At 43.9% G+C, this 23,471-nt stretch overlaps 1 protein-coding gene and 1 non-coding gene across 2 annotated transcripts in view; both read left to right on the top strand.

Moving 5' to 3' along the window:
- The first annotated feature begins 908 nt into the window (after window positions 1-908).
- On the top strand, window positions 909-1,014 carry LOC132653258 (U6 spliceosomal RNA). Its single transcript, XR_009591040.1, has one exon. It is a non-coding gene; the product is annotated as a U6 spliceosomal RNA (small nuclear RNA).
- Window positions 1,015-4,717: 3,703 nt separating this feature from the next.
- Window positions 4,718-23,471, top strand: part of LOC110554677 (ATP-binding cassette sub-family G member 3-like) — a 37,721-nt gene continuing 18,967 nt past the window's right edge. Inside the window, 10 exon segments of the mRNA XM_060378861.1 lie at window positions 4,718-4,920; window positions 5,982-5,992; window positions 5,995-6,009; window positions 6,012-6,039; window positions 6,772-6,886; window positions 8,002-8,154; window positions 11,692-11,828; window positions 15,980-16,131; window positions 17,177-17,272; window positions 20,161-20,381. Of these exon segments, the coding sequence (XP_060234844.1) occupies window positions 4,718-4,920; window positions 5,982-5,992; window positions 5,995-6,009; window positions 6,012-6,039; window positions 6,772-6,886; window positions 8,002-8,154; window positions 11,692-11,828; window positions 15,980-16,131; window positions 17,177-17,272; window positions 20,161-20,381 (1,131 nt within the window).

Genomic DNA, 23,471 nt, shown 5'->3' on the forward strand with positions numbered 1-23,471 from the left:
TTCTGTGCATTTCTTGGGCTAGAACTCAGATCATCAGTCATGTGCAGCCAGCACTGTTACCTGCAGAGACATCCTTGCAGGACCCTGGATAGATTTCAGAGCCTTTTTTTAGGTGTGTGGTTCAGAGGATCAAATCCAGAGCCTGGCAAATGTTAGGCAAGTGCTCTGCCGGCCCTGTGGGATTATAATGTGGAAGCATTTCCTCTACAAATAGGGTAATTTGACTTCCTCCTTTCCTGTTTATAGCTTTTTTTATTTTTCCTGTCTCTTGTCTTATTTCTCTGAGGACTCAAGCCCTGCATTAAATACCAGGTGAGAGAATGGCCACTCTCAGCTCAGTCCTGCTGTTAGAGGGACTAATTTTCCTTATTTCCCTTTTAGCACAATGCTGCTGATAGGATTATCACAGGAGCCTGTATAATGTGCAGGTGTGAGCTCTCTGTTTCTGGTTTGTTCACGGATTTAATCAAGAACGGGTTAGTTTGTCAAAGGCTTCCTCCATCTATCGAGGTTTATACTGTCATTCTATCATGTGATGTGCTGAACTTCTTTTACTAATTTGCACACGTTGTAGCATAACTTATTGTTCAATCGCCATGTGTGTCTGTAGTTTCTCTTGCTGTTGGCTTTTAAACTTCAATTCCATTATGCTCTGATAGGATGCAAGAAATTACCTTTTTGATTTGTTAAAACATGCTTTACATTTTAAGATGTGATCTGTTTTGTCAAAGACCTGCTAGCACCTGAGGAGAATGTGACTTCTACATTTCTACACTTACTGTATAGAGTATTCAGTAGGCGTCTTTTGAGCCCATGTGGTCTATGGCACAGTAAACTTACCTCTGTAGTTTCCTGATGGGGAGGCCTGGGTGGTCTGTTGATGTGAGCAGGTACCGAAGTCAACCACTGTGCCAGTTTGTCACCACATAAACTAAAACCGGAACAATCCAAAGAAGATTAGCGTGGCCCCTGTGTAAGGATGACACACAAATTCGTGAAGTGTTCTGTATTTTGTAACACAGTTGATGTGATGGGGGAAGGGTGTGCCTTAGGAAAGCAGGAGGGAAGTAAATACAGGAGTTGAGAAGTGGGCAAAATAGCAATACGGATGGATGAAAGCCACAAGGAAGCATACTATTAACTATTCCCCTAAATTAATAGAATCTATAGAGCACACAGAGGCAGATGCACATACACAGTTTTAATGAACCTTTCTCATGTAGGCTGATGGAGCTCCCTCCAAGATCCAAAGACCACCTAAGAAACACAAAACAAGCTGCAGATACGAGAAGCCCTGGTTTGAGTTGTAGGCCAGGGCTGTCTAAGAAATTCCTAGAACATGCAGCCTGCTGCTTCTGTGCTTGGTTATCCACCAAGCTAAGACACCAGGCATTTCAGAAACAGGACACAGAGGCTCCTGAGCTGGAACTGACTTTAACACCCACTCCCTGAAGATTAGCTTTTCTGGTACTAGGAGGCACCACACAACACTCCAAAGAAGAGAGGCAACCAACAGTCCCACCAAGCTATGGCACTCATGAACCATATCAATGAGTGATGATAACCTGTAGGATAGTTTTGTGCATGCAGTAATGGCAAACAAACCTTGGCAGCAACCAACAGCTCTCTAAAAGGGCGTTAGTCCTGCTCAACAATGGGCATAGCATCGCTGGTCCTGGAAACCTAGATAACTAACCAGTGCTAGGGAAGTCATGGTTATTGGAGTAGACTCTATGATTACTAATTTACCACAGAAGCATGATCTTTAACACCACCTTATAAACATTTGTCCTTAAACCATAGAGAAGTGTAATTATCACCCCTCATCAAGAAAAATTGGTTTTGCAGCAGATAAAGACTTCTACAGAAAACCACAACTAAAATGCAGTTTTGGAGCCCAGTTCCAATGGATGACTCCATAGTCACTTGCCTAAGGCTCAGGGAACACTATGGAAGATGGAGCAGTGGAGTCTCAGAGCCAGGGGAGGAGGGATGTGCTGTGAGACTGTGACTCCAGAGACATCAGAATCTACACACATTAAGTCTCATCAATGTGGCTGCCTACATGAGAGCTGAAGAAGCAGGACAGCAACGGGCATGCCAAGACGCATGGAGAAAGGTCAAGGAGACCTCATCCTACAGAAAGAACTGCAGGCCTCTGAGTAAAGCTGGGAGTGGAGAAATGGTCTCTTCCAGAAAGAGCACACCAGCTGCTTGAGCAGTGCCAAATGGGCAGCCGTGAAAACACACATACAAGTGACATTATAGGGACTGAACATAAATATATCTATGTATCTATATATATGGCTACAATAACAGTTTAGAAAAAAAAGAGGCCACTAATTTGAAGGAAATTAGGGAGGGCTACATGGGAGGATTTGGAATTAGGGAAAAAGCATTGTTGTAATTAAAATAAAATCTCAAAAATAATCAACAACATAACAAAATAAGTCAGCAAAGGAATACTTGGTAAAGTTGAAAGACTGACATTACCCAGGAGCACATTTGTTAATAAAATGCTGAGACATCAAATCTTAAAGCATGGAGAAATATCAAAACAGCTATCACTGGACCTGGAGTATGTTCCTTTTAACTATGAGAATCTGAACATTATAGAAGATTTTAAAGCAAAACTTTTGGGGATGGGTGCTACCAAGGCACAGACAAGAAACAGGAACCAGTAAACCTGAACCACAACCATTTCCTTCCAGGAAGCACCAAGTCACAGCTGCTTCATGGGTCCCCAGGGTCAGAGACCTTGGCTTGATGGCTTTTGTCTGCCTGATCAGGTTACAAGCCTGCAAGTTTAGGAAGTCAGCTTTGTTCATTTTTGCTCTCTCTAAGACAAGTAACAGAGTCCAGGGAACGCACAGTCCCCTGAGTATCCACTGGACAGGAGCTCACTCGCTGAGTGTCATCCATGCTGAACACTCAGGAAGGATAGTTCACACATCTCATGATCCTATATCTTATGGTAGATTGTTCTAATTATTAATATGTTCTAATATTAATAGTTATCTTTATTTTTCCTAACTTCCCAACTTTCCTAACTTGATGTACTGGGATCAGCTGATGCAGTGGTGATGGGGAGGGAGCTTTCCTTTTTTGAGAAGAGCAGGGGGAAGGAAGAATAGGTGAGGAGGGGGGACCTGAATGAGAGGAGGGGGGGGATGCAATTGTGATGTACAGTGAATAAACAAATAAATATATTTAACGAAAAAAGAAAAGACAAGACAGGGATATTTAAGACATTAAAACATTTAAAATATTAAAATAATGTAATATATTAAAATAACTCATAAGGTTTTTAATGTCTGGAAGACAGAATGGGAAGCGCCTCACTCTTGACGCTCTCACAGTATTTGCCAGGTCTGGGGGGTCAGGGTCACAGGTGGGGTGCACCCTTGCACAGGTTGGTGATGGATGCTGCACAAGAGCACGGTGAGAACAGAGCATCACTCACAGGGCAGACTTCCTCCTTTCTATAAGTCTCTGCTGCTGCCAGCCCCACAAGGATTTGTAGCCTGAAGTCTGGGAAGGCACTTCCGGTTGTGGAGTTCCTCTAAACAAACCAGTGTCTCTGAGGTGCTTTGGGGGAAGAGGGAAGGCTAACAGAGCATGGAGTCCTGTACTGGAGAAGGGGAGTCCTGGGACCCGGGCTGTCTGCCTGCCTAAGCATCTTCAGATCCCATCTGGCAACACTGTGCCATGCGATGTGGAGGAAGCTGTGGAAACTGAGTGACCCTGGTAACGTGGGGTCAGAGTTCTCAGCCGCTGTCTGCTGCACACACCACACAGTGGGAGTCAGTGTCAGAAACCGAGGATGTGCAGGCCATATGCCCAGACCCCTCGGGCACAGCAGTCATCCGCACGAGCCATGCCGTTCCCGGTGACAGGAGAACCGCTGTCTGTCCTGCTTCCTCCACAGCCTGAGCTGTCTCCCACTTCTGCTGCTGTCCCTCTGGCTGCCTGCCAGCCGGGACATCCCCGGAAACCGCGGATTCTGCTTGGTGATTATGGACCCCAGCACAGTCAGACTCAGAAAACAGAAGCTCCTGGTTCCAGCACCATGAGATGTAGAGTGTTTGAAAATCAGGCCGTGGTGGTCTCCGTGTTCCTTTGTAACATCCAGGACAGCATTTTCAGTGTGTCTTGCCAGGCGTGACTCCATTTGTAGAGCATCGAGTCCTGCACTGTGCTTTGAACCAATCTGCACTGTGGACTTGTCTGTACCTTGAACTCACACTGTGCCTTGAAACAAATGTGTATTTTGCCTGCCCTGTTACAGAATAGTTGTGTTGTTTTTCCCTGACACAAGTCCACACTTCTGGAAACACACACACACACACACACACACGGAGAGGCAGTGGTGATCATTTATTCTGCCTCTGAACTCACATTGTGTCATAATATGGTTTTGAAGTAAGACACATCTGCCCTCCCATTTGTCTCTCTATGAATAACATTTATCCTCCACTCGATGGGCCCAGTTGTTTCTTCGGAGTGTGGGACCTCAGGGCAGTCTATGTGCTCAGTCTGTCTGCTTCTCATTTGGGTCATTAGGAAATCCCAGCAGTCTGTCTTGTTCATCAGGAAGGAACCTGCCTATGATAGCACAGCTCAAAGAGGTCTGTGTGTGGTTGTGTTATAATTTTGCTCGTTTGGACCATCAATTTCCTATTGCTTTTCCTTCTACAGGAAGAAAGACCCTCTCAAGATGTCTTCCAATGATGGCCCCATAGTAATCCCAATGACAGAGAGAGATCCCAGTGACCTACCTGGAATGAGTGCCAGTGGCCAGAAAATATCGGCTGAAGAAGCTGTGTTGAGTTTTCATAACATCAGCTATTATGAAACAGTGCAGAACGGCTTTCCTTTTCGTAAAAAGACAGATGTGATAGAAAGACTGTCAAATATCAGGTATGTTCAAGAAATAAAGACAACGGAGACAACACTGTATTGAATAGCTTTTTCAAGAAACACACTTTCCCTGTTTCCAATAAGCTGTGTGTATGTGTGTATACTCCTTCTCCCAGCCCAGCCAAGGTCACTGGTGTTGGGCACTGGTCCTCTCTGCTCCTCTACCCTGAGCTCCTGCCATTTGCTCACTAAGAAGGGGGAGGCAGGAGAAAGTATTGACACATTATCTGAACATGAAATGACAAATGGGAGGCAGCTATGTTTTATACAAGAATATGCCCTTTCCAGCCTGAATATTCACTAATTGAACATTCATTCACTGTTTGAGGGCTGATTTGTGTGTGTGCTGTAACTGTAAGTCAGTAAACAATGTCCTCCAGTTGAGGGATTTGTCCCATTTCTAAGCAGAGCATAATCTGATTTATTTATCAGGGAGGGAAACCATCATTTTCCTGGGTGTGTATTTTGGTATTCTATTTTCTTTCAGTTGTTTTTCCTTAGTGGTAATCCTAGAAGCAGTTGCCTATCCTCTGAGTGCTTCTTTCTAGTCACTGGATTTCTACTTAAGATGTACTGTTTGTAGTTTGATTCTGTTTTACCAGCAGTGACACAGCTACCTGTATCCAATGAATCACTGCTTTCCTGTGCAGAGGTTCAGTGGGTAGCAACCAGGGCGATGTGAAGACACTGAACAACCCTCAACAAGAAGCTGTTCCAACTTGACACATGCAGGCTGTGTGTGCACTGGGGTCTCCATGAGAACCTGCTGCTTGTGTCAAGGAACACTGAACTTAGGAGCCCTGCTTGTCAAAAACTCAAGTGGTTTAAGGAATAAACAAAAGGGCTCTATGATATTGGAGGATTTTTCTGTCGAGTCCCCACTAACAGTCAACAGCTTTTGTCAATAACAGACCTCTATTAACATTTAAGAATTCCCTATGGGTGTGTGCTGAATTCTGTCTACAATGTCATCCAACTTCACTGAGCATGCCCCGTGTAGACACTAAGCTGCATAACACCTTTACATTGAAACGTAAACCAGTGTGATTTTGTGTTTATAGTGGGATCATGAAACTGGCCTCAACGCCATCATGGACCTCCAGATGGGAGCAAATCTCTGTGAGTATAACAGGAAGCACACTCAAGACCCTCAAATCCAGTTCCTGTGCTTTAAAACAATCACTTTTGTATGACTTGTCAGGTTTTGTGTGAGTGTGTCTAGTCTGGTCCTATGTGCTGTGGAGAAAGTGCAGGAGGCAGGCCTTCTGAAATGATAGAAGTGATTGACATATGGTGTTGGGTCCTGCTGTTACTTAATGGGGCTGGAAATAGATTGTGTTAAAACTAGGAGGGTGAAGCAGAAGTTGACTGCAGGTGAAAAAGCATCATCACCAGGCCAAAATTCTCAAAGCGCAGCAGCATGTGACCTGGGTTCTGTCTTCAAGGCTGGGTAGCAGGGAGGGCAGCCACGAGGACCATGTCTGGCATTCATAATTCTGGGCTGTATTATAGCACAGAATGAACAGAAGGAAGTGTGTGTGTGTGTGTGTGTGTGTGTGTGTGTGTGAGAGAGAGAGACAGTGAGAGAGTGTGTGTATATGTGAGTGAATGTGACTGTGTGTGAGAGAGTGTGCATATGTGTGAGTGTGTTTGAGAGTGTATATGTGAGGGAATGTGAGTGTGTGTGAGAGAGAGTGTGTATGTGTGAGTGTGTGTATATGTGTGATTTTTGGCTCATTCTCTACTTATTTTTCAGTTTTACTTCATATGCAGAACTTCCATTATGAGCAGGATGATGTAGCTTTTGTTGAAGGGAGAAAATAAATGACACATGGATATAACCCTTTGTAGGTTAGTGAATGTCTTGGCAGCAAGGAGAGACCCACGTGGATTATCAGGAAAGATTCTGATAAACGGAAAACCCCGGCCTGCCAACTTCACATGTACTTCTGGTTACGTACCACAAGTAAGTGCTGGTTGGTTTGTAAGTTTAGATTTCCTCTGCTTGTATGAGCAGGTGCTCAGCTTATAGACCCGTGTCCTTCCAGTTAATGGTATGACAGGCTTCTGGGCCCAGCTTTCTTTACGCCAACTTTTCATAGTGAAGCATTGGCCTGACTATGGCATCTGTGGCACAGTGCTCCTCAATGCTGCTGGGGCTTAATTCTATGAAGGGCTGCTGCTGTCCACTTTTGCCCTCCTCCAGCTTTCCCCACCGCTTAGACCAGGTGGTCTGCCCACGGTCACAGGCAGCAGTCCACAAAGTCGCTGTGCTCTGCCTGGAAGGCCAGTGGGAGGGGAAGGAAATGATCAAGTCAGGCCCTGTGGAGTGGAAGCTTTTGCTTTTCAGTTGTATCATGTGAATGTGGGTGTTTTTTTGTTTGTTTGTTTGTTTGTTTGTTTGTTTGTTTTGGTCCCAAGTGTGGGATGTGGAAATGTTTTCAGTTCATCCTCAGATGATAAAAGCTCCTGTGAAAAGGTGTGTGATGTTTTTCAGATGGAAACTGCCTCCAGTGAGAGGAGCATGGTTTCTGCCAGCTGGAAAACATCCCAGTGTGGACTCAGAGAAAGGATAAATAGGAGCTCAGAGACAGAGAGAATAAACACTGGGCTTGGCTCCTCATCCCTTCACTAGGCTTCACATTGCTTTGCTAAACTTAGCATCACTTCGCTGTACTTCAGAGATTTCTGTGTGCCATTGCTGGTGATTCATGTTGCTCTTTGACTTTGGCTGCTGGTATCCTGAAGACTGAGATTGGGATTTTCACCAAAGAACCCAACAACCCTAACGAGTAGGAAGCAGCTAAAGAGCTCTATAGCCCCTTTTCCTGCTGAACTGCATTTTCCTACCAAGGGTCAGGGGTGGGGGCAGGGGTGGAGTGGAAAGGAGACAGAGGCATTTAAGAACTCTAAATAAAGTAGGCTTTACAAAATCCTATGGCTCAATTCTAGGAATTATTAAACTTGAGAACTTGTTTTTATATAGATCATTACACTGGTATGTTTTATATATGGACTAGGTTATATCTTTTAGAGAGATGGCCTCGGTGATAACTACCACTAATTCTGTTTACCCTTAAGAATGACGTGGTGATGGACACAGTGACTGTGAGAGACAATTTAGAGTTCTCAGCAGCCCTTCGTCTTCCAATGACTACAACAAGAGATGAAAAGAGAAGGCGCATCAATGAGGTCCTTGAACTTCTGCATTTGGATAAAGTGGCAGATGTCGAGGTGAGGTAAAGAAGTATCATGAAAGACTCAGGGCAGGAAAAAAATCCCGGTGTGGCTAACAGGACACTCCACCAGCTGTTACCTATAATGTGTGTGGTCAAAGGGGGCTGCTGTCTGACTGTTTACAGGATGCAAAGGTGGAAATTGAGCTGGGAAGCCATCTTAACAATGGCTTAGGCTGGGAGTGGCATGTGATCCAGCAGGGGAAATGGTTCCTCCCATGGCCATTTCCAAGTGTTCTTCACATGAGCCCCTTAGCATTAAACTCATGACTCATTTGGGAATTTGAAAAGTGCTTCTGTTTATGGTCTCTTCCTGCAGAGCAGTGGTTCTCAACCTTCCTAATGCAGCAGCTCTTTAATACTGTTCCTGAAGCTGTGCTGACCCCCAGCCATAAAATTTTGGTTTCTACTCCATAACTGTAATTTTTCTACTATTGTGAATCGTAATGTAAATATCTGATATGTGACCCAATGAGGGGTCACGGCCCAGGGGTTGAAAAGCACTGCTCTAGAGGTCTGTGTCCCATGTATGATAGGAGATCGCACACTCGGGCTTGGTGTTTCACCCTATGCTAACTTTTCTTCACTACTGTCTTGGTCTCTGTGGAGTTCAATTCTCACGTGTTTACTGCTTGTTATTCTCTGTAGCCTTTTGTCTGTGTGTTGTCTCTTATCCTGTCTGAGGTGGCTGCTTTTGACTGTCAACCTGAAACAGTCTAGAATCACCTGGAATCATCTAGAATGTAGAGTCTAGGAGGAGGAATCTCTCTGTAGGCGATTGTCTTGATAAGTTCACGGATGTGGAGAGATCCAGCTCACTGCAGGCAGCACCATTCTTGGGGCTTAGGTCCTGGTGGGATAAGAACGGAGAAAGTGAGCTGAGCACTGACACACATGCCTGCATTCTCTCTGTGCTCTTGACTGGATGCAACCAGCTGCTTCAGGTTCCTGAGCTGGCTTCCTGAAGTGACTGACTGTGCTTTAAAACTGTGTTCAGATGAAGGTTTTGCTCCCCGTTTACTTTTCACCAGAACACTGTATCTTAGCACCTGGACAGAAAACTAAGGTGTTCTTCTGCCCACACTCCCTGATTGCTCACCTTCTGTCTAAGTTCTCTTCCAACTCTCAGGTTAGGTTTAGAGGTACAGCCCGGGGCAAGAGCAACAAGAGAAGGACAGAGTGACTCCTATGGAGGTTCATGCAGGCTCAGGAAGGGCAGGAGATGAATGGTGCGCTTCTCCCGAATATGGAACAGCTAACTAGTTTCTAACTGAGATACTAAGAAGATTATGATGTAATACTTCATCTCTGCACACTTAAGTATTCTTCATGCTTTAAAAAAGGACATTTGCTCACCTTCACAAAGCCATTATTAACTATCAAAATGAATAAAATCTTCATACCCACAGCTCTGCCAGGTCAGTACCCATTCCCATTCCCCAAATGCCCTTTATCATTACATTGTTAATAGAACCTGAGCAGTTTAACTTACTATGTGGGTAGGGTTTCTAAATATCAGGCTGTTTCCCTCTTCTTGTGTCCCCAAAGCCTTCCTGCCTCTCACACAGAAGCTGACTCCTCGAGAGATTGTACATACAGGGGTGGTGAATAGACCTTTGGAGCTGTGGATGGAGATGGGCTCCCTAGAGTGTAATTCCCATGCTTTACTCCTGTGGTGGCCCTTGCTTAGAACAAGGAGGAGGAGTACGGTCCTGGCTGTTGATTCCCGTGACACTTCTCCAAAGTCTGTTATGAGACGCTTGTCTTGGTGGGAAGAATAACAAAACCCTGTAGTTTACCACACTTTCTCTTTTCCTGAGCAAGGGAATTGTGTTTGCTTTGGCTCTGTTTATAACTCGGTTTTACATTTACCGTAAGGTACGTTGTTTTGCTATGTTTTAAACAATCATGAGTCATTTTCCTAAGCTGCTTACTTGGCTTTTTAGGTACAAGACATAGGTACAGAGCTTAAGCCCAGGAATTGTTCCCTGTCTCTTTCCCTCTCAACCTTCCTAGTCCCTCTTACATTACACAGTGACACTGACTTATAAAAATACTGTGGCAGTTTCACCTTTTGCATTTGTCCACAAGTGTGAGTCATGAATTCTGTGATTCTGTACAGTGCAAATAATGTCAATATGAAAAGTCTTAAGGAAGTTGAAAATTAATTAACTTCTGGAAAGTCATGAAATATGACAGATTGAAAGAATTTTCATAATAAAATTTTTTAAGGATAACCTTCAAAAAGTATGAGTGTATGTGTGTGTGTATGTGTGAGTGCATGTGTGTATTTGTATGTGTGAGTATATGTGTATGTATGTATGAGTGTGCACGCTTGTGTGTGTCTATCAGAGAGTCACAGCACACATGGAAGTAATAGAACTCCTTTCTCAAAGGTCTTTCTCTCCTCCCACCTTGTTTTTGGGCAGGTCCTGTCTTCTGCTGGTGCCTGACATGCATGGCCGATCCCCCTGTCCCATCTTTACGTCTGGGTGGCATTTGCATACATGCCAGGGCACGTAGCTTTTAGATGTGACTTCTCAGGGTTGAACCAGGCTTCAGGCTTATGCTTTTCCTTGCTCAGCCTTCTCTGCAACTCCTAATAAGGTTGTGAGAGAGGAAATGCAGAGGGAGTATGTGCTTACTGAAAGAATGGGATATTTCTACAGTCAGTACAGTAGTGCCCTTCCTAACAGCATCCTCCTGGGTTTTTGACTCGTTACTATTTTATCACATACTGAGGAAAGCTATTTCCCACTGGCACATTTTAAGAAAACACTAGGTAATGTCTTACTCCTGAGACTTAGATAATTCATAAAAATAAGGACCTATGGTTCCCTACAAAACCTAAGCTTTCCAGGTGAGTAATCCTTCATATCTTCAGCCATGTCAAGTCCACATCATCCGCATTCCCCAAACATCCCTGTGTGCCATCATTAGGGCTAGATCATGGTTCTGCTTATTATGTGTACAGAGTTTAACCCTCAGAATCGTTCCTTGTGTCTCTTTCCCTTCAGCCTCCCTAGTCCCTCTCACATTACACTCATAAACAGACTGTGGCAGTTTGACCTTTTGCATTTGTCCACGAGTGTGAGTCAGGAATTCTGTGATTCTGTACAGTGCAAATAATGTGTATTCGAAAATCTTAAGGAAGTTGAAAATGTCCTAAGAAGGCAATGTGAACTTTTCACTTTGGAATTTTTGGTGAAAGCAGTGTGTGTGAGTGTGTGTGTGTGTGTCTCTGTGTGTGTGTGTGTGTGTATCAGTCTGTGAGTGTGATAACTCAGGAGCCTAGAATATGTACCTTCTATGGAACAAACCTTATCTGTTCTCAACACGGGCATCATGACAAGTCTGACCCGAGCCTCTTTCTCCTTTCTTGGTAAGAGAAGCCTCCTTATTCTCCACAGTACCCACTTTTTTGTCCTTCAGGAGAATGACATAAGAAAACCTTTTCTTACTGGAACAGGCTTGTTCACCCAACGACAGCAACTATGTTTGTTCTTGGTGGTAACAATGGTCAATGGTGCTTCAGCCTAGATCTAAAGAGCTCAGGAAGAGAACCAGCATCGCAGTGGAGCTGGTCACTGACCATCCCATTTTGTTCCTGGATGAACCCACCATCGGCTTTGACTTGAGTATGGAGAATGATGTCATCTCAGTCCTGAGAAGGTAAGAGCTAAAGGGACGTCATGTTTTTATTTACTTAATACCTGGTCACTTATGTGTGTGTGTGTGTGTGTGTGTGTGTGTGTGTATGTGTGTGTGTGGTTCAGGAGACTCAGAAGTAAGCTACAGAATTCATCCTTATTTATCAGTGGGGAACTATAGTTAACAAAGAAGAGGTGTCAAGAATAGTGAGACGGGTAGTGAAGGTGGAATACTGCTAAGTAGCATGTCCCTGACACCCTCAAGCATGTGACAAGTGACCTGTGGCTGAGACAGAGAGATCCAGACAGAGAAGTGGCCACAGGGAAAGTGCTTTTGCTCTGAAGCATGTTTGCTGTATTTGGAACATTATAGGACAGTGTGGACTAGAGCCTGGTGGCCTGAGGAGAAGGAAGGTGTCAGGAGCCCTGCTGCAGACACCAGAGCCTGGGTGACTTTACAGAACTTTGACAGAACTTACGTTTCTTACAGTTCTGGATCCTGGAAGGCAGATATTATGGTGTCCAGAGGCTGTGTCTGTCAAGGCCCATCCACTGAGCTTGGGTGGTGCCTCCTCCCTCTGCATGTGTCTGTGCCTAGATCTCTTAAATGACACCACTTAGCTTAGGACACACTTGTGGTATGATTTAAGTCTGATTACCTTTTAAAGACTCTGTCTCCAGTCCTAGCTGCATTCTCAGTTCTTCGATTGAGGTCTTCCAAGCCCTCCATGTTCAAAACTGAAGTGTGTGTATGGGGTTGGATGGAGAGTCCTGGGTCCCTCAGGCCACTGTGAGTAAGAAGGATTCCTGAGCCCGGGCATGCAGGAGGTTAGCTGTAGAGGAGAGCAGTCGTGATGTAGGTGCTCAGGGCACCCTGGGGATGAGAAGATGTGGGCAGCAGGCTGAGATGAGGGGGTGCCTCAGCTGGGAGATGGCAGGATGCGCATGGACTTCCTAGACAATAAACAGCATTAGCTCAGGGATTAGCCCAGATGCTGTGCTGAGGGAATGGTTTCTGAGGTGTGGCTCCTGAGCCCCGAGAAGAATGAAGGAAGGGAAGCGGCATCTCCTTCCCTTAAGAAAGAAATCTGCCGCTGAATTATTTGTAGAGAAAAGGTGTAATCATCGGGTTTTATACATTTTAAAAATTATTAAGAGTCTCAGACTGACTAAATAACCCCAAGAACCGCGTAAGCCTAGGCTCCTGCTGTTGGCCTTTGCTGAGCTGTCTTTCTTCCAGCCCCATGTTCTCTGTTCTGACATCATGGTCCATCACCCTAAATAGTCCTGCCTGTAGCTGCAGGAACCAAGAGGCTCCCAGGGGACCTTCCCAGTGTGGAGGTCAGCAAGCAGGGCCTGTCACCTCCCTGTCAGGGGTCACCACTTCCTGTCTGTCCCCTTCCTGTCTGCTTCAGGATACTCTAAAATGGAGTTCTGTCAGTTTCCAGTGTGGAGTGCTTCTCTCTGCCCTGCTTCTTGTGCCATTGCTAGTCTTAGTGCATGGGGTCATGCTATGTGTGATCTACCCCAATGTTCTGGGAGCAGACTCAGGCCCTGACATGCTGTGTTACCCTTGGTCTCCAACACAGCTGGCAGTGTATAGGAATATTTTTAAAAATTCATGGTAGGAAATTTTTTAAAAGTTTTCACATTGGTTGAGTGATTATTTGTGTGTGTGCGCGCACGTGTGTTTGTATGTATGTGTATAGCATGCTTTTACAGGTCAGAGGACAGCTTAGGGAGTTGGTTTCTCCTTCCACCAGTTGAGTTCTGGGGACTGAACTCTGGTCTTCACAGTTGGCAGCAAGCGTCTTTACCCACTGAGCCATCCCGCTTGCTTATATGAATCTTGGCCATGCTGGTGGTTGCTGGATTCTATGATATAAAATTATAATTTCTTATTTTGCTTTTCATTGATCGTCTGTCAGGGAGAACAGTCGTCTATTAAGCCCTTATTCTGCTCCTCATCTTGTCTCTACCATCTAGCTTCCATGGGAGCTGGTAACTTCTGCTCTTGTTTATTTACTTCCCAAGCAGACATGGCATTCTGTGTGGTTTCTTCCTCAGCTCCCATTTTGCACAATGGGCTGTGACATGCAATTCCTCATTTTTCTAAGTAGTAAATCAATCCTGGAGCTAATAAACACCATTCACGGTGAGGGTTTTTTATGTTTTTACCTGTTTTTTAAGAATTTCACACAATATATTTCAGTCCTATTCATTCCTTCAAAAAGGATTAGTGTTTTTAAAATAACACCTTTTAAACAAAATCTTTGACTAGGGCTGGAGAGATGGGTGAGCAGTTCAGAGCACTGTCTGCTCTTCCAGAGGACTCAGGTTCAATTCCCAGCACCCGCATGGAGGCTCACAGCATCTGTTCCACAGTTCCAGGGAATATAATTCATACATGTAACCTCCAAGTGCACAGGAACACATGTGGTGCTCAGACATACATTCAGGCAAAACACCCAAACACATAAAGTACAGTAAATAAGTATAGTTTAAAATACATTTTTAAGATAAAATTTTACTTTCCTTTAAAAAAAAATCACCTCCTTTTTCTCTATTGTGAGGACTGCCAGGGTTGCAAAGTGCAGCTGTGAGAGGAGGTCCTGATGCCACTCAGGGCCAGTCCTGGGCCTTGCTTTGAGGAAGGCTCTAATCCCCTCTGCTCTGCCTCCATCTGCCTAATGTTCTGGCTTTCCCTGCTCCACTTTGCCCTTCTAGTGGTCTCTTTGATCAACTAAATTGCTCACCAGCTGTTTATCTTTCTCCTCGTACTTCTCTTTTTTATTACTTCCATCTCCCAGTCTCCTCTTCACCCTGCTTCCTCCCTTTCTCAAGCACATACATGTGTGCTCCATCACCTGGAGCAGTGAGCTCCAGTAGCTTCTGGAGGGACATTTGTACTTCATGCTGTGTTCTCTTTCTTCTTAGATGGTTGGGCTCACATTCCTATGGGATGCGAGTCTCTTTTGCTTACAGGGAACCCTGGTCTAATTCTGACCCACCCTGGGTTGCTGTTCTTTTGTGGCCTGGTTGTATCTGAGGCAGTCTTCCTCTAGACAGACAGCTACTTCATAGCATCTGCTTAGGAAAGGCTTTTCTTCAAGTTTCGTGGATTTATTATTTTGTTGTGGAGATCAAGCTGAGCTCATTTTTTTCTTAGTGCTGGAATTCAAGGTGCACACTGCCAATCACAGATCTTCTAGTCTCTTTTTTCTTCTTCCTCCTTTCCTCCTTCCCTCTCTTCTTCCTTCCTTCCTTTGAGGAGGAAGCTCCCTTTCTGTCCTTCTTGCTTTTTTTTCCTTCCTTCTTTTTTCCTTCCTTCCTTCATTTTTACTTTCCCTCTCTTTTTGAAATAGAGTCTTATGTGATCTACATGATCTTTCTGGTTGCTGGGAGTATATGGATATGCCACCATACTCAGCTTTTGTGAAAATGTTTAATAGCATCTTTAAACACTATTTTGGCTATTGGTTCTCCTACCAGAATATATGACTCTCTGAAATCTTGCTTCAGTTTTCCCTGTCATGCAATTAAACCAGTGATCAAATCCCAGCTTTACCCCTCACTATCTGTGACCCCTTAGCCTGTTGCTTGGCCTTTTGAATCTCATCCTCAGAAAGGGGAAATTATATTACAATTGACTATGCTGATCTCATTAAAGCTGACATGAGGTTATAGCTGATGCATTCAGCAGGGAGATCAAGTGTTTAGTCATATGACTCACATTATCAGAACAATGAAAACCAATTCCTCAAGATGGAGAAACTGCCTGTGATCAGAGGAAATTGAGTCACAGTTGAGTCACAATTTTTGCTCTGTCATTGGTTCTCAGGCTTGGGTGAGCCTGCAGATCACCTGGGCTGCCTGTTAGTGATCCAGTTCACAGTCTGAGATCCATACTGCCCAGGGATCTATGCTGTCAATCAAGCTCGTGTGGACTCTGGACCACTAACAGCTCACACTTTAAGAATCCTCGACTTTTAAATAGAAGCTTGGAGCTTGGTTTCTCTCTCAGGTGCACAAAACAAGTGAGGTGAGATGTTTATTAGGGAAATTCAAGCAGGAATGCGAACAAAGAAGATAGCTTCAGGAATAAAATATTTTGTTGAGAATTTCAAGATCCCAATGTCCAGTGACTTAAGATGTTTCCCTCTTTGAACTTAGGATGTCGAAGAGGGGACGGACAATCATCTTCTCCACCAAGCACCCTGTGTACTCCATCTTCAGACAGTTTGACAGCCTCACATTAGTGGCCTCAGGAAAAGTCGTGTTTCACATGCCAGTGAAGAGTGCTATGGAGTACTTCGAATCCCAAGGTCCGGTTGGCTCTGCTCTGAGAGCTCCTTCATCCACAGGGTCTGTGTAGAGACCAGGGGTCATCACGGCTGCTGTCTGACCCAGTGCACACTCACTGTGTGGGGGTTTCTCCACTATAGATACCTTTGGTTGACTTGGGTGACAGGCCTTTGGTCAGTTTTACAGTCTTGGATTGTTGTAAGGTCTCCTATCTTTCTCCTGTCCTGCATCCATGCCTGTGTTTGAGCATTTTTACTGAACCCTACGTTCTACTTTCCTGTTGTGGTGACCCTCTTAGCTGACATGCTGGCCTAGGGGCAGTTATCCATCATTGGAGCAGCTTTGGGAAGGTCCAGCATCATGTCATTCTTGCTCATGTAGATGGTGGTTTTCAGTTTTCCCCTAGAGTGTAATCTGAAGCTGAGAAGTGGGAGATCACTTAATTAATGGTATCTTGACATTTCATGATCTAGCTGTGCATGGGGCTAGAGAGACTTATGTCTGGCTGCATATTTTTTATCTCCCTGTTTTCTTTAGAGTCAGATTGGATGATGAAACATTTTTCAATGTTCATGCAGTCAGCTTCATCTCTTAGCAATATGAATACAGTTATGAAGGATTTTCTTTGTCTCCAAATATAGGTTTAAATATATGTTGTCCAATACTCTTTATTTGTTTTTGGTTAATCTTTGTCATTTAAAAATGTCCAAACATTTGTGAGTTTATAGAGTCCTATAAAAATTTAGGTCAAGTTCAAATGATTGTTTCACAGGAAGAGATCACATAGGTATATATATATCATACACATAGCATATGTATGCATTCACATATGTATATATACATGTAGTTATGCATATTACATACATATATGTAATTATGTATATATACATATATATGTCAGGAAACAGAGATTGCTGAACCATTGTGAATGTATAAAATATCAAAGGATCAATTATTGATGGGCAGAGCAGGAAGAGGAAGAAGTTACATTCTGTCTTCCTTCCCCTCCCCCACTCTCTGAAAGAGGGTCCTCAGGTGTGTGCTCTTGGGCTGCCTCCTTTGTAGGTTACACATATGACTCCCACCACATCCCTGTAGACTTCTTCCTGGACATCATTATTGGAGGTGCCATAATCAACACAAAGGAGGATGGCCATGAAGGTATGTGGGTCTTCTAGAGTCACAGACTTTTGCCTAACTCCTTTCATTAAAATGCAACAATGTGGTTCACTAGAATATAGTCATTTTATGTTCATTCAATGTCCTAAAATTAGCTAATAGACTTTGCCTGGTGTTTGTGCTGGGTGGTTTTTATTTAATTCATGAAAGAATATTCATATGATATTGTCAAAATGGAAATTTCTGTTAGAAAGTAAATGCACTCATTGTTTTTCATATTGTTCTTTCTATTTTTTTTAGATAGGATTTGCTTATGTAGCCAGCCTGACCTTGAATGTATGCTCTTTCTACCTCAGCTCACAAGGACAGGCATTGCAGAGGATGATGGCTAGTTTTATGTCAACTTGACACAGCTAAAGTCATCTGAGAGGAGGGAAACTCAGTTAAGAAAATGGATCTTATAATAATAAAAAAAAAAAAGGAAAGAAAAAAAAGAAAATGGATCTATAAGATGGGGTTACAGAGAAGCTTGTAGGGCATTTTCCTGGTTAGGGATTGGTGGGGGAGGGCCTGGCCCTGAGAGCTGACCCTGGTGGTGGGGGAGCAGGTGAGCCTGCCAAGGCCAGGAGGGCAGGAGAGCTGACCCTGGTTCTTGCTGGCTGTAGCATTGGGGAGCTAGCCAGGGTGGTACTGGAGAGCTCCCCCTGGTAGTGTGCCTATGGAGGAGCTGGCAGACTGACCAGCTCAGCTACCACCTAGGGCCAGATCCAGGGTTTGAGTTGGCCCACCCCAACGTGTACCCATATGTGAACTGCTGGAGTGTGTGAAGGAGCCTGCCCTGCAGATCCAGAACTGCAGGATCTCCATGACATAGGACAACTGGACATCCCAGAGGCTTCCTGTGAGGCTCCAGTATTGATAGTGTAGCAGGATCTAGAGGCCTCAAAACAGACCAGAGACTCATTGCCATGAACATTTGCAAGTAAAGATGTGTGGACCAAAGGCCAAACACTGTGACACACTAACACTCTACAGCTTTAAAAAAAGAAAGTAACTTGGCACTTTGTACCTTTGCATATACATTTACATGTGTCAGAAAGCAGGCACCAGACCTTTATATTAAGAAGTATAGATCCATATGGGAACAAAGCCAATGTTAAGAATTAGGATCCAGAAGGGAAAAGACCTTTCAGTTTGCTGTATCCCTGGGATAAAGACAGTAGCCAGGTGAGTTAAGGATGCTTTTCTTATATGCGAAGGAATTATACAGTAGCAACATTTTTACTCTCAAAACTTGTTGATCTGAGGCCTTAGCTCAGCTGGAGAATGTTTGCCTAGTGAGCACAAAGCCTTGAGTTTGGTCTCTGGCACTGCATACCTGGGTGTGAAGGTGTCTGCCTGCAATCAAAGCACTTGCCACATAGAAACAGGAGGCCAGGGGAAGTTCAAGGCCACCCTTTGTCAAAGTCCAGGTTTGATGAGTCAGGGGAGGGGGAGGGGAGCACTGAGGCAGGTGGAAGCAGCATTGGCCATTTGGGGGTCAGTCACACCTGTGAATGTTGCCTTTTTCCCTTTTTGGGGTCAGTCTGTGACTGACATCTCTATCTCATACTCTATATCTAGATTCCAAAGCCTCTTTTTTGGAGACTGCAGGAGGCAGCCAGTAAGGACAGAAGAGGGAGGGAGATAAAGTTTCCTCTCTGCTGCTCAGGACAGGCAGGTCTGCTACTGACAGGAAAGCCTAAGCTGACCACTTTATTCCTGCAGTCAGGGCTGCAAAAATCTAGTAAGAGTAGGAGAGTAAGCAGTAAGCAGCTTCTAGCCAGCAATTGCAGGGAATTGTTAAAGGCCATCTTTGATCTGTAGATAGGCCTCTTGGGTAAAGTATGCCTGCTGATGACAGAGCCCTGAGCCTGTTAACTTATCTGTGAGTCTACAGGGCAATAAGCAATAAGAGAAATTAGACCATATACACATTCAATGGATGAGGCAACAAACTTTATTGGCCTGGTTACACCTCCTATACCCTAAGCAAAAGCTGTGTACCTCAAAGAGAGAGAATTACCTCATAGTCAAAAGCGTTTATTACAGAGACAGTCAAAACTGATATGGCAGGAGGGCTTTTAGTGGTTGCTTGTTTTGGTACTAAGGTAAACATTTCTTCATCTAGTTTTACATCTCAAGATACAAAGTAAATTTAGAATGACAGTGTTTTAAGCCATAAGGTATAAGGAATTACAAGGAAATAGTTTGTAACTTTGACACTAAGGTTTCTACATTATTTAGACATTTCTTGGTAGTCCTATTACATTCTGGGTTCATGAGAAGTTCACACCAACTTGCCTGTATTTATAGTGCAGACCAGGATTCCTGCCATCTCTAGAATGAACGCTTATCTGAAGCCACAAGCCTGTGTCCTAGTGAGGCATCTAGAGGTCCACAAAAGTATTTACTGCAGCTGCAAAGTTTCTATTGACTATTTAACTTCTTAAATACTGAAGTTGTTTCAGTTCAAATCAGGAATTCCATAATCAAGAATTAGTTCATCTGAACAGCGGTAAAGATGCCAAGTAGTTTAGTTCAGTCAGAGTAGGCAAATACCCTGAAAGTGAGGGTTCACACCATGGCAGAGTTTTGCGAAATAGAGCAGCACAGAAAGAAAGAAGGGGTGTAAGCAGCTGGAAACAATTGTGGGGGTACATCACAGTACAGCAGAACACTGGACTACTTTCCAGAAAGCCCCACGCTTACTGAACTTCCTGGAGATGATGGCTCTTGGCAAGCCTTTGCTACATAGAACTTTGTGGTCAGTCTGGGTTACATTGGAATTTGTCTCAAAGAATATCAATAGATAATTTATGGGTTATTTCTGAAAAGTTAAATTATTGTCTGCTAATGATTTCTTATCTTTATCTGCTTTTCCCCCAAAGCAGATCATCAAGTCATACAAAAATTAGCCAGAATGTATATCCAGTCCTCCTTCTACAGTGAGACAATTATGGAACTGGATCGAGTCCTGTGGGAGCAGCAGGTGGAGACGAGCTCAGCCTTGGAGGTCTCACGTGTCACCCCCTTTTGGCATCAGCTCATGTGGATTATACATCGTTCTCTCAAAAATGGCAAGGGTTTTCTAAGGGTCACTTTTACTAAGGTAATCTGATGGATTATTCTAATTCTATTGTGAAAACTCACATAGAAGCAATTTGTTTCTGAGTCTGTCTACTTCTGTTAGGCCCGGCAGGAGCCTGATGGACTCAGCAGAAGCCTAATTACTGCAGGGGCAACTGAAGCAAACTCTGAATTGATGCAAATGCAAGAGGTTTATTCAAGCCATTGCCTGATGGGGCTAGCTCTGAAATGAAGCCAGCGTCAGCACCAAGTCAGGAATGCCTTTGGTTTTTAAAGGAAAATCGCAGGGAGAGGGGGGTTACAGCTCTGACAGCATGGGAGCAGATACAGGGTCTATTTGTGGCACCTGGTCTGGTCAGTTTTGTCTCAGACATCTGGGGGATATCTGATCTTTCCTGATAGGTGCAGATGCAGCTGCTGTTAAAGGTGGGAACGTGATTAGTACATCCTGTGGTCTGATTGGACCATTGTTAAAGGTGGGAAAAGCGATTTGCTCATCTGGTGCTGTCTCTGAGAAGAGGGGCTTCATGCCTTTAGTCAAAAGGTCAGGGGCTATTGGGAGGGGAATTAGGACCATCTGGATCCCCTGCTAGACAATGTTATTTTCTTCGGCAACCAGGTGGAAGTCTTTGCTCGTTTATTTCCTTATCTCCTTCCATGCAGATGGCTAAGGTCAGGAGAGACTGTTACATTCTCCTGTTTTCTGGAAAAGAACTGAGAGACTTTAGTTTGACAGGGGACTATAATTAAAAGTATAGGTTTCATGACAATTAAAAAAAATAGAGGTTATAGGGTAACTCTGATTCTTTCACTTCAGAGTCACACTTACCTTCTGCTACCTTCCATGCATTTGTGCCATTCTATGTGCCACTCTGCTTGGCACATAGAAATAAATATTCAGGAAAGCAAGGAGGACATGATTAACTTCTTACTTACAGAATGGGTTGTTAATAATTTTTATTTGGAGGAACTGTTATAACTAATCCAAGCAGGACTTTTTATCCAGGGATTGCAGAAAGTAACTGGGCACACCTGGAAGTTCCTCAGCCTTCACTACTTTCATTCACCAATTCTCCCTCCAAGTTCAAAGTACAGGGCTGAGCAAAGTGAATAAAAAGGCTATTTTCCTGATGTAAATGTGTGTTTATGTAGATACATAGTAACTGAGTAAATAGATAAAATTTGCAGCATGTCAGGTGAAAAACGCACTTTGGAGAAAGTTTAAGTAGAGAAGGGGCAGGGATGATAGAAGAGGGAAGGGAGGTCAGGGGGCTGATCTGTAGCTGAAATCAGGGGCAGGAGACAGTGTCATTGAGCACCTCTTTGGGAGCCTCTGCGTCTGCTGCCTGAGGGGTGAGCCTGCTGAGGAGTGCAGTTCCCTGAGGCTGGTGTTGAGAGCTGTAGCTACACAAAGAATGCAGGTGGACTTAACCAGGCTCTTCCCTGTCAGCTGCTGGGAACCAGGGAGGAGACTGTCTCCACTTCTCCTTAAACTGGATCTGTACCAGTAATCAACATGCCTTAGAATTTTCTGTTGTTCTAAAAAGGTATCATACAGGAATGCAGTTCTTCTGGCTCGTTGAGCCTTCACTTGTTTACTTTATATTCATGATGGTGATGATGATTCTGATTTATTGACTGAGCCCAGGGTCTTAGCCATTAGAGGGCAAGTACTCTCCATTCCCATTTCTGTCAAACCTTTAGTGCAGTTGTTTGGGGTCCTGATATTATTATCAGGTGGTTAGTTGTAGGCATCTTTTTGACTACTTTATTGCATTCTTTTATTTACCACCATTCTCCACGCCAATCCTTCCAACCTTTCAGCACTAGGTAGGTGAGAAAGAGGGTTAGAGAGGAGAGGGGGCAGAGACTTCTTTAGACTACTTCCTGATGGTCAGGGTTGTCCAGTTCCTTGGTGCAAGACTGACCTTTGACTTCAGGATATTCCATTTCTTCTTCTAGTCTCTTTGTGCACAATTACTTGATAAACTTCAACAAATAGCAACAAATTGCAACCAGCAGCAACAGAGACAGCAGCAGGAGCAGCAGCTGCTCTCTTAGGGCTCAGGCACTTATGTATCCTCTGAAAAGTTCCCAGAGTTCCACAAACTGGCAGAAAAATATCTGCAGCTGGCAGAACCATGCTCCTGCTGGAGCACAAGGCAAATCATAGTCACCTGCTGTGAAGATGCCTTCTACCCCCACACCTGGGATTAGAACAACAACATTTACATAACATAACTGTTTGGGGGGGGTTCTTTTACTTGCTTTTTGTTTGTTTGTGTTGTTTGTTTGTTTTGTGTTTGATCTACCTGTCTCTGCCTCCATGAGTGCTGCGATTAACGGTGTGCACCACCAGGCCCAGCTCATAACTGGGTTTTTTTAACACAACAAAATCCTCACTACATTTAACTTCTGTTAATACTGAAAAATGGCATGTTGTTGGCTGTAATGAAACACTGCTTACTTCTAAGCATGAGTAGAGCCATTTTCATATTGAAATGTTGCTGCCTTCCTTCTCTGATTGTGAATATTGTTACCATTTGAGTTATGCTGTCAGTTGCTCCAAACACTTTGGCCTTTGTACTTGGGCATTTATGTCATAAAACAGGCACTTCTATGTCTCAGTTAGTTGGGGGAAAAGATTTGATATGACTTGAAAACAAATAAATAGTGACATTTATGAAATTGGGTTAATCATTGTTGAATAGTGAGGCAAAGTCATGAGGTGTGTGTGTCTCTGTGTGTGCATGTCTGTGTTAGATGCTGTGAATTGAGACTAGATTTAAAATTTTTGTACTTATTTTTTATATCTGAGTGCTTTGCCTGCATGTGTAGCTGCATCACATTCAGGCCCACGGAGGGCAGAAGAAGGCATCATATCTTCTGCAATTGGATTCCAGGTAGCAGTGAGGGACCATGTGTGTGCTGGGCACTGAATCTCCATCCTCTGCAAGAGCAACAAGTGTTCATAACTGCTGAGCCATCTCTCCAAGCCCCGGGATTTTGGTTTTTAAGTTAGTAGGGAACATAATAAGATGTTTTCTCCTGGATTATAATTTCCTATTTTTAAAAAGTTACCAGATGACTAATAGAATAAATACCTCAATTA

Source organism: Meriones unguiculatus, chromosome 3 (assembly GCF_030254825.1).
Source record: "Meriones unguiculatus strain TT.TT164.6M chromosome 3, Bangor_MerUng_6.1, whole genome shotgun sequence".
Taxonomy (NCBI): Eukaryota; Metazoa; Chordata; class Mammalia; order Rodentia; family Muridae; genus Meriones; species Meriones unguiculatus.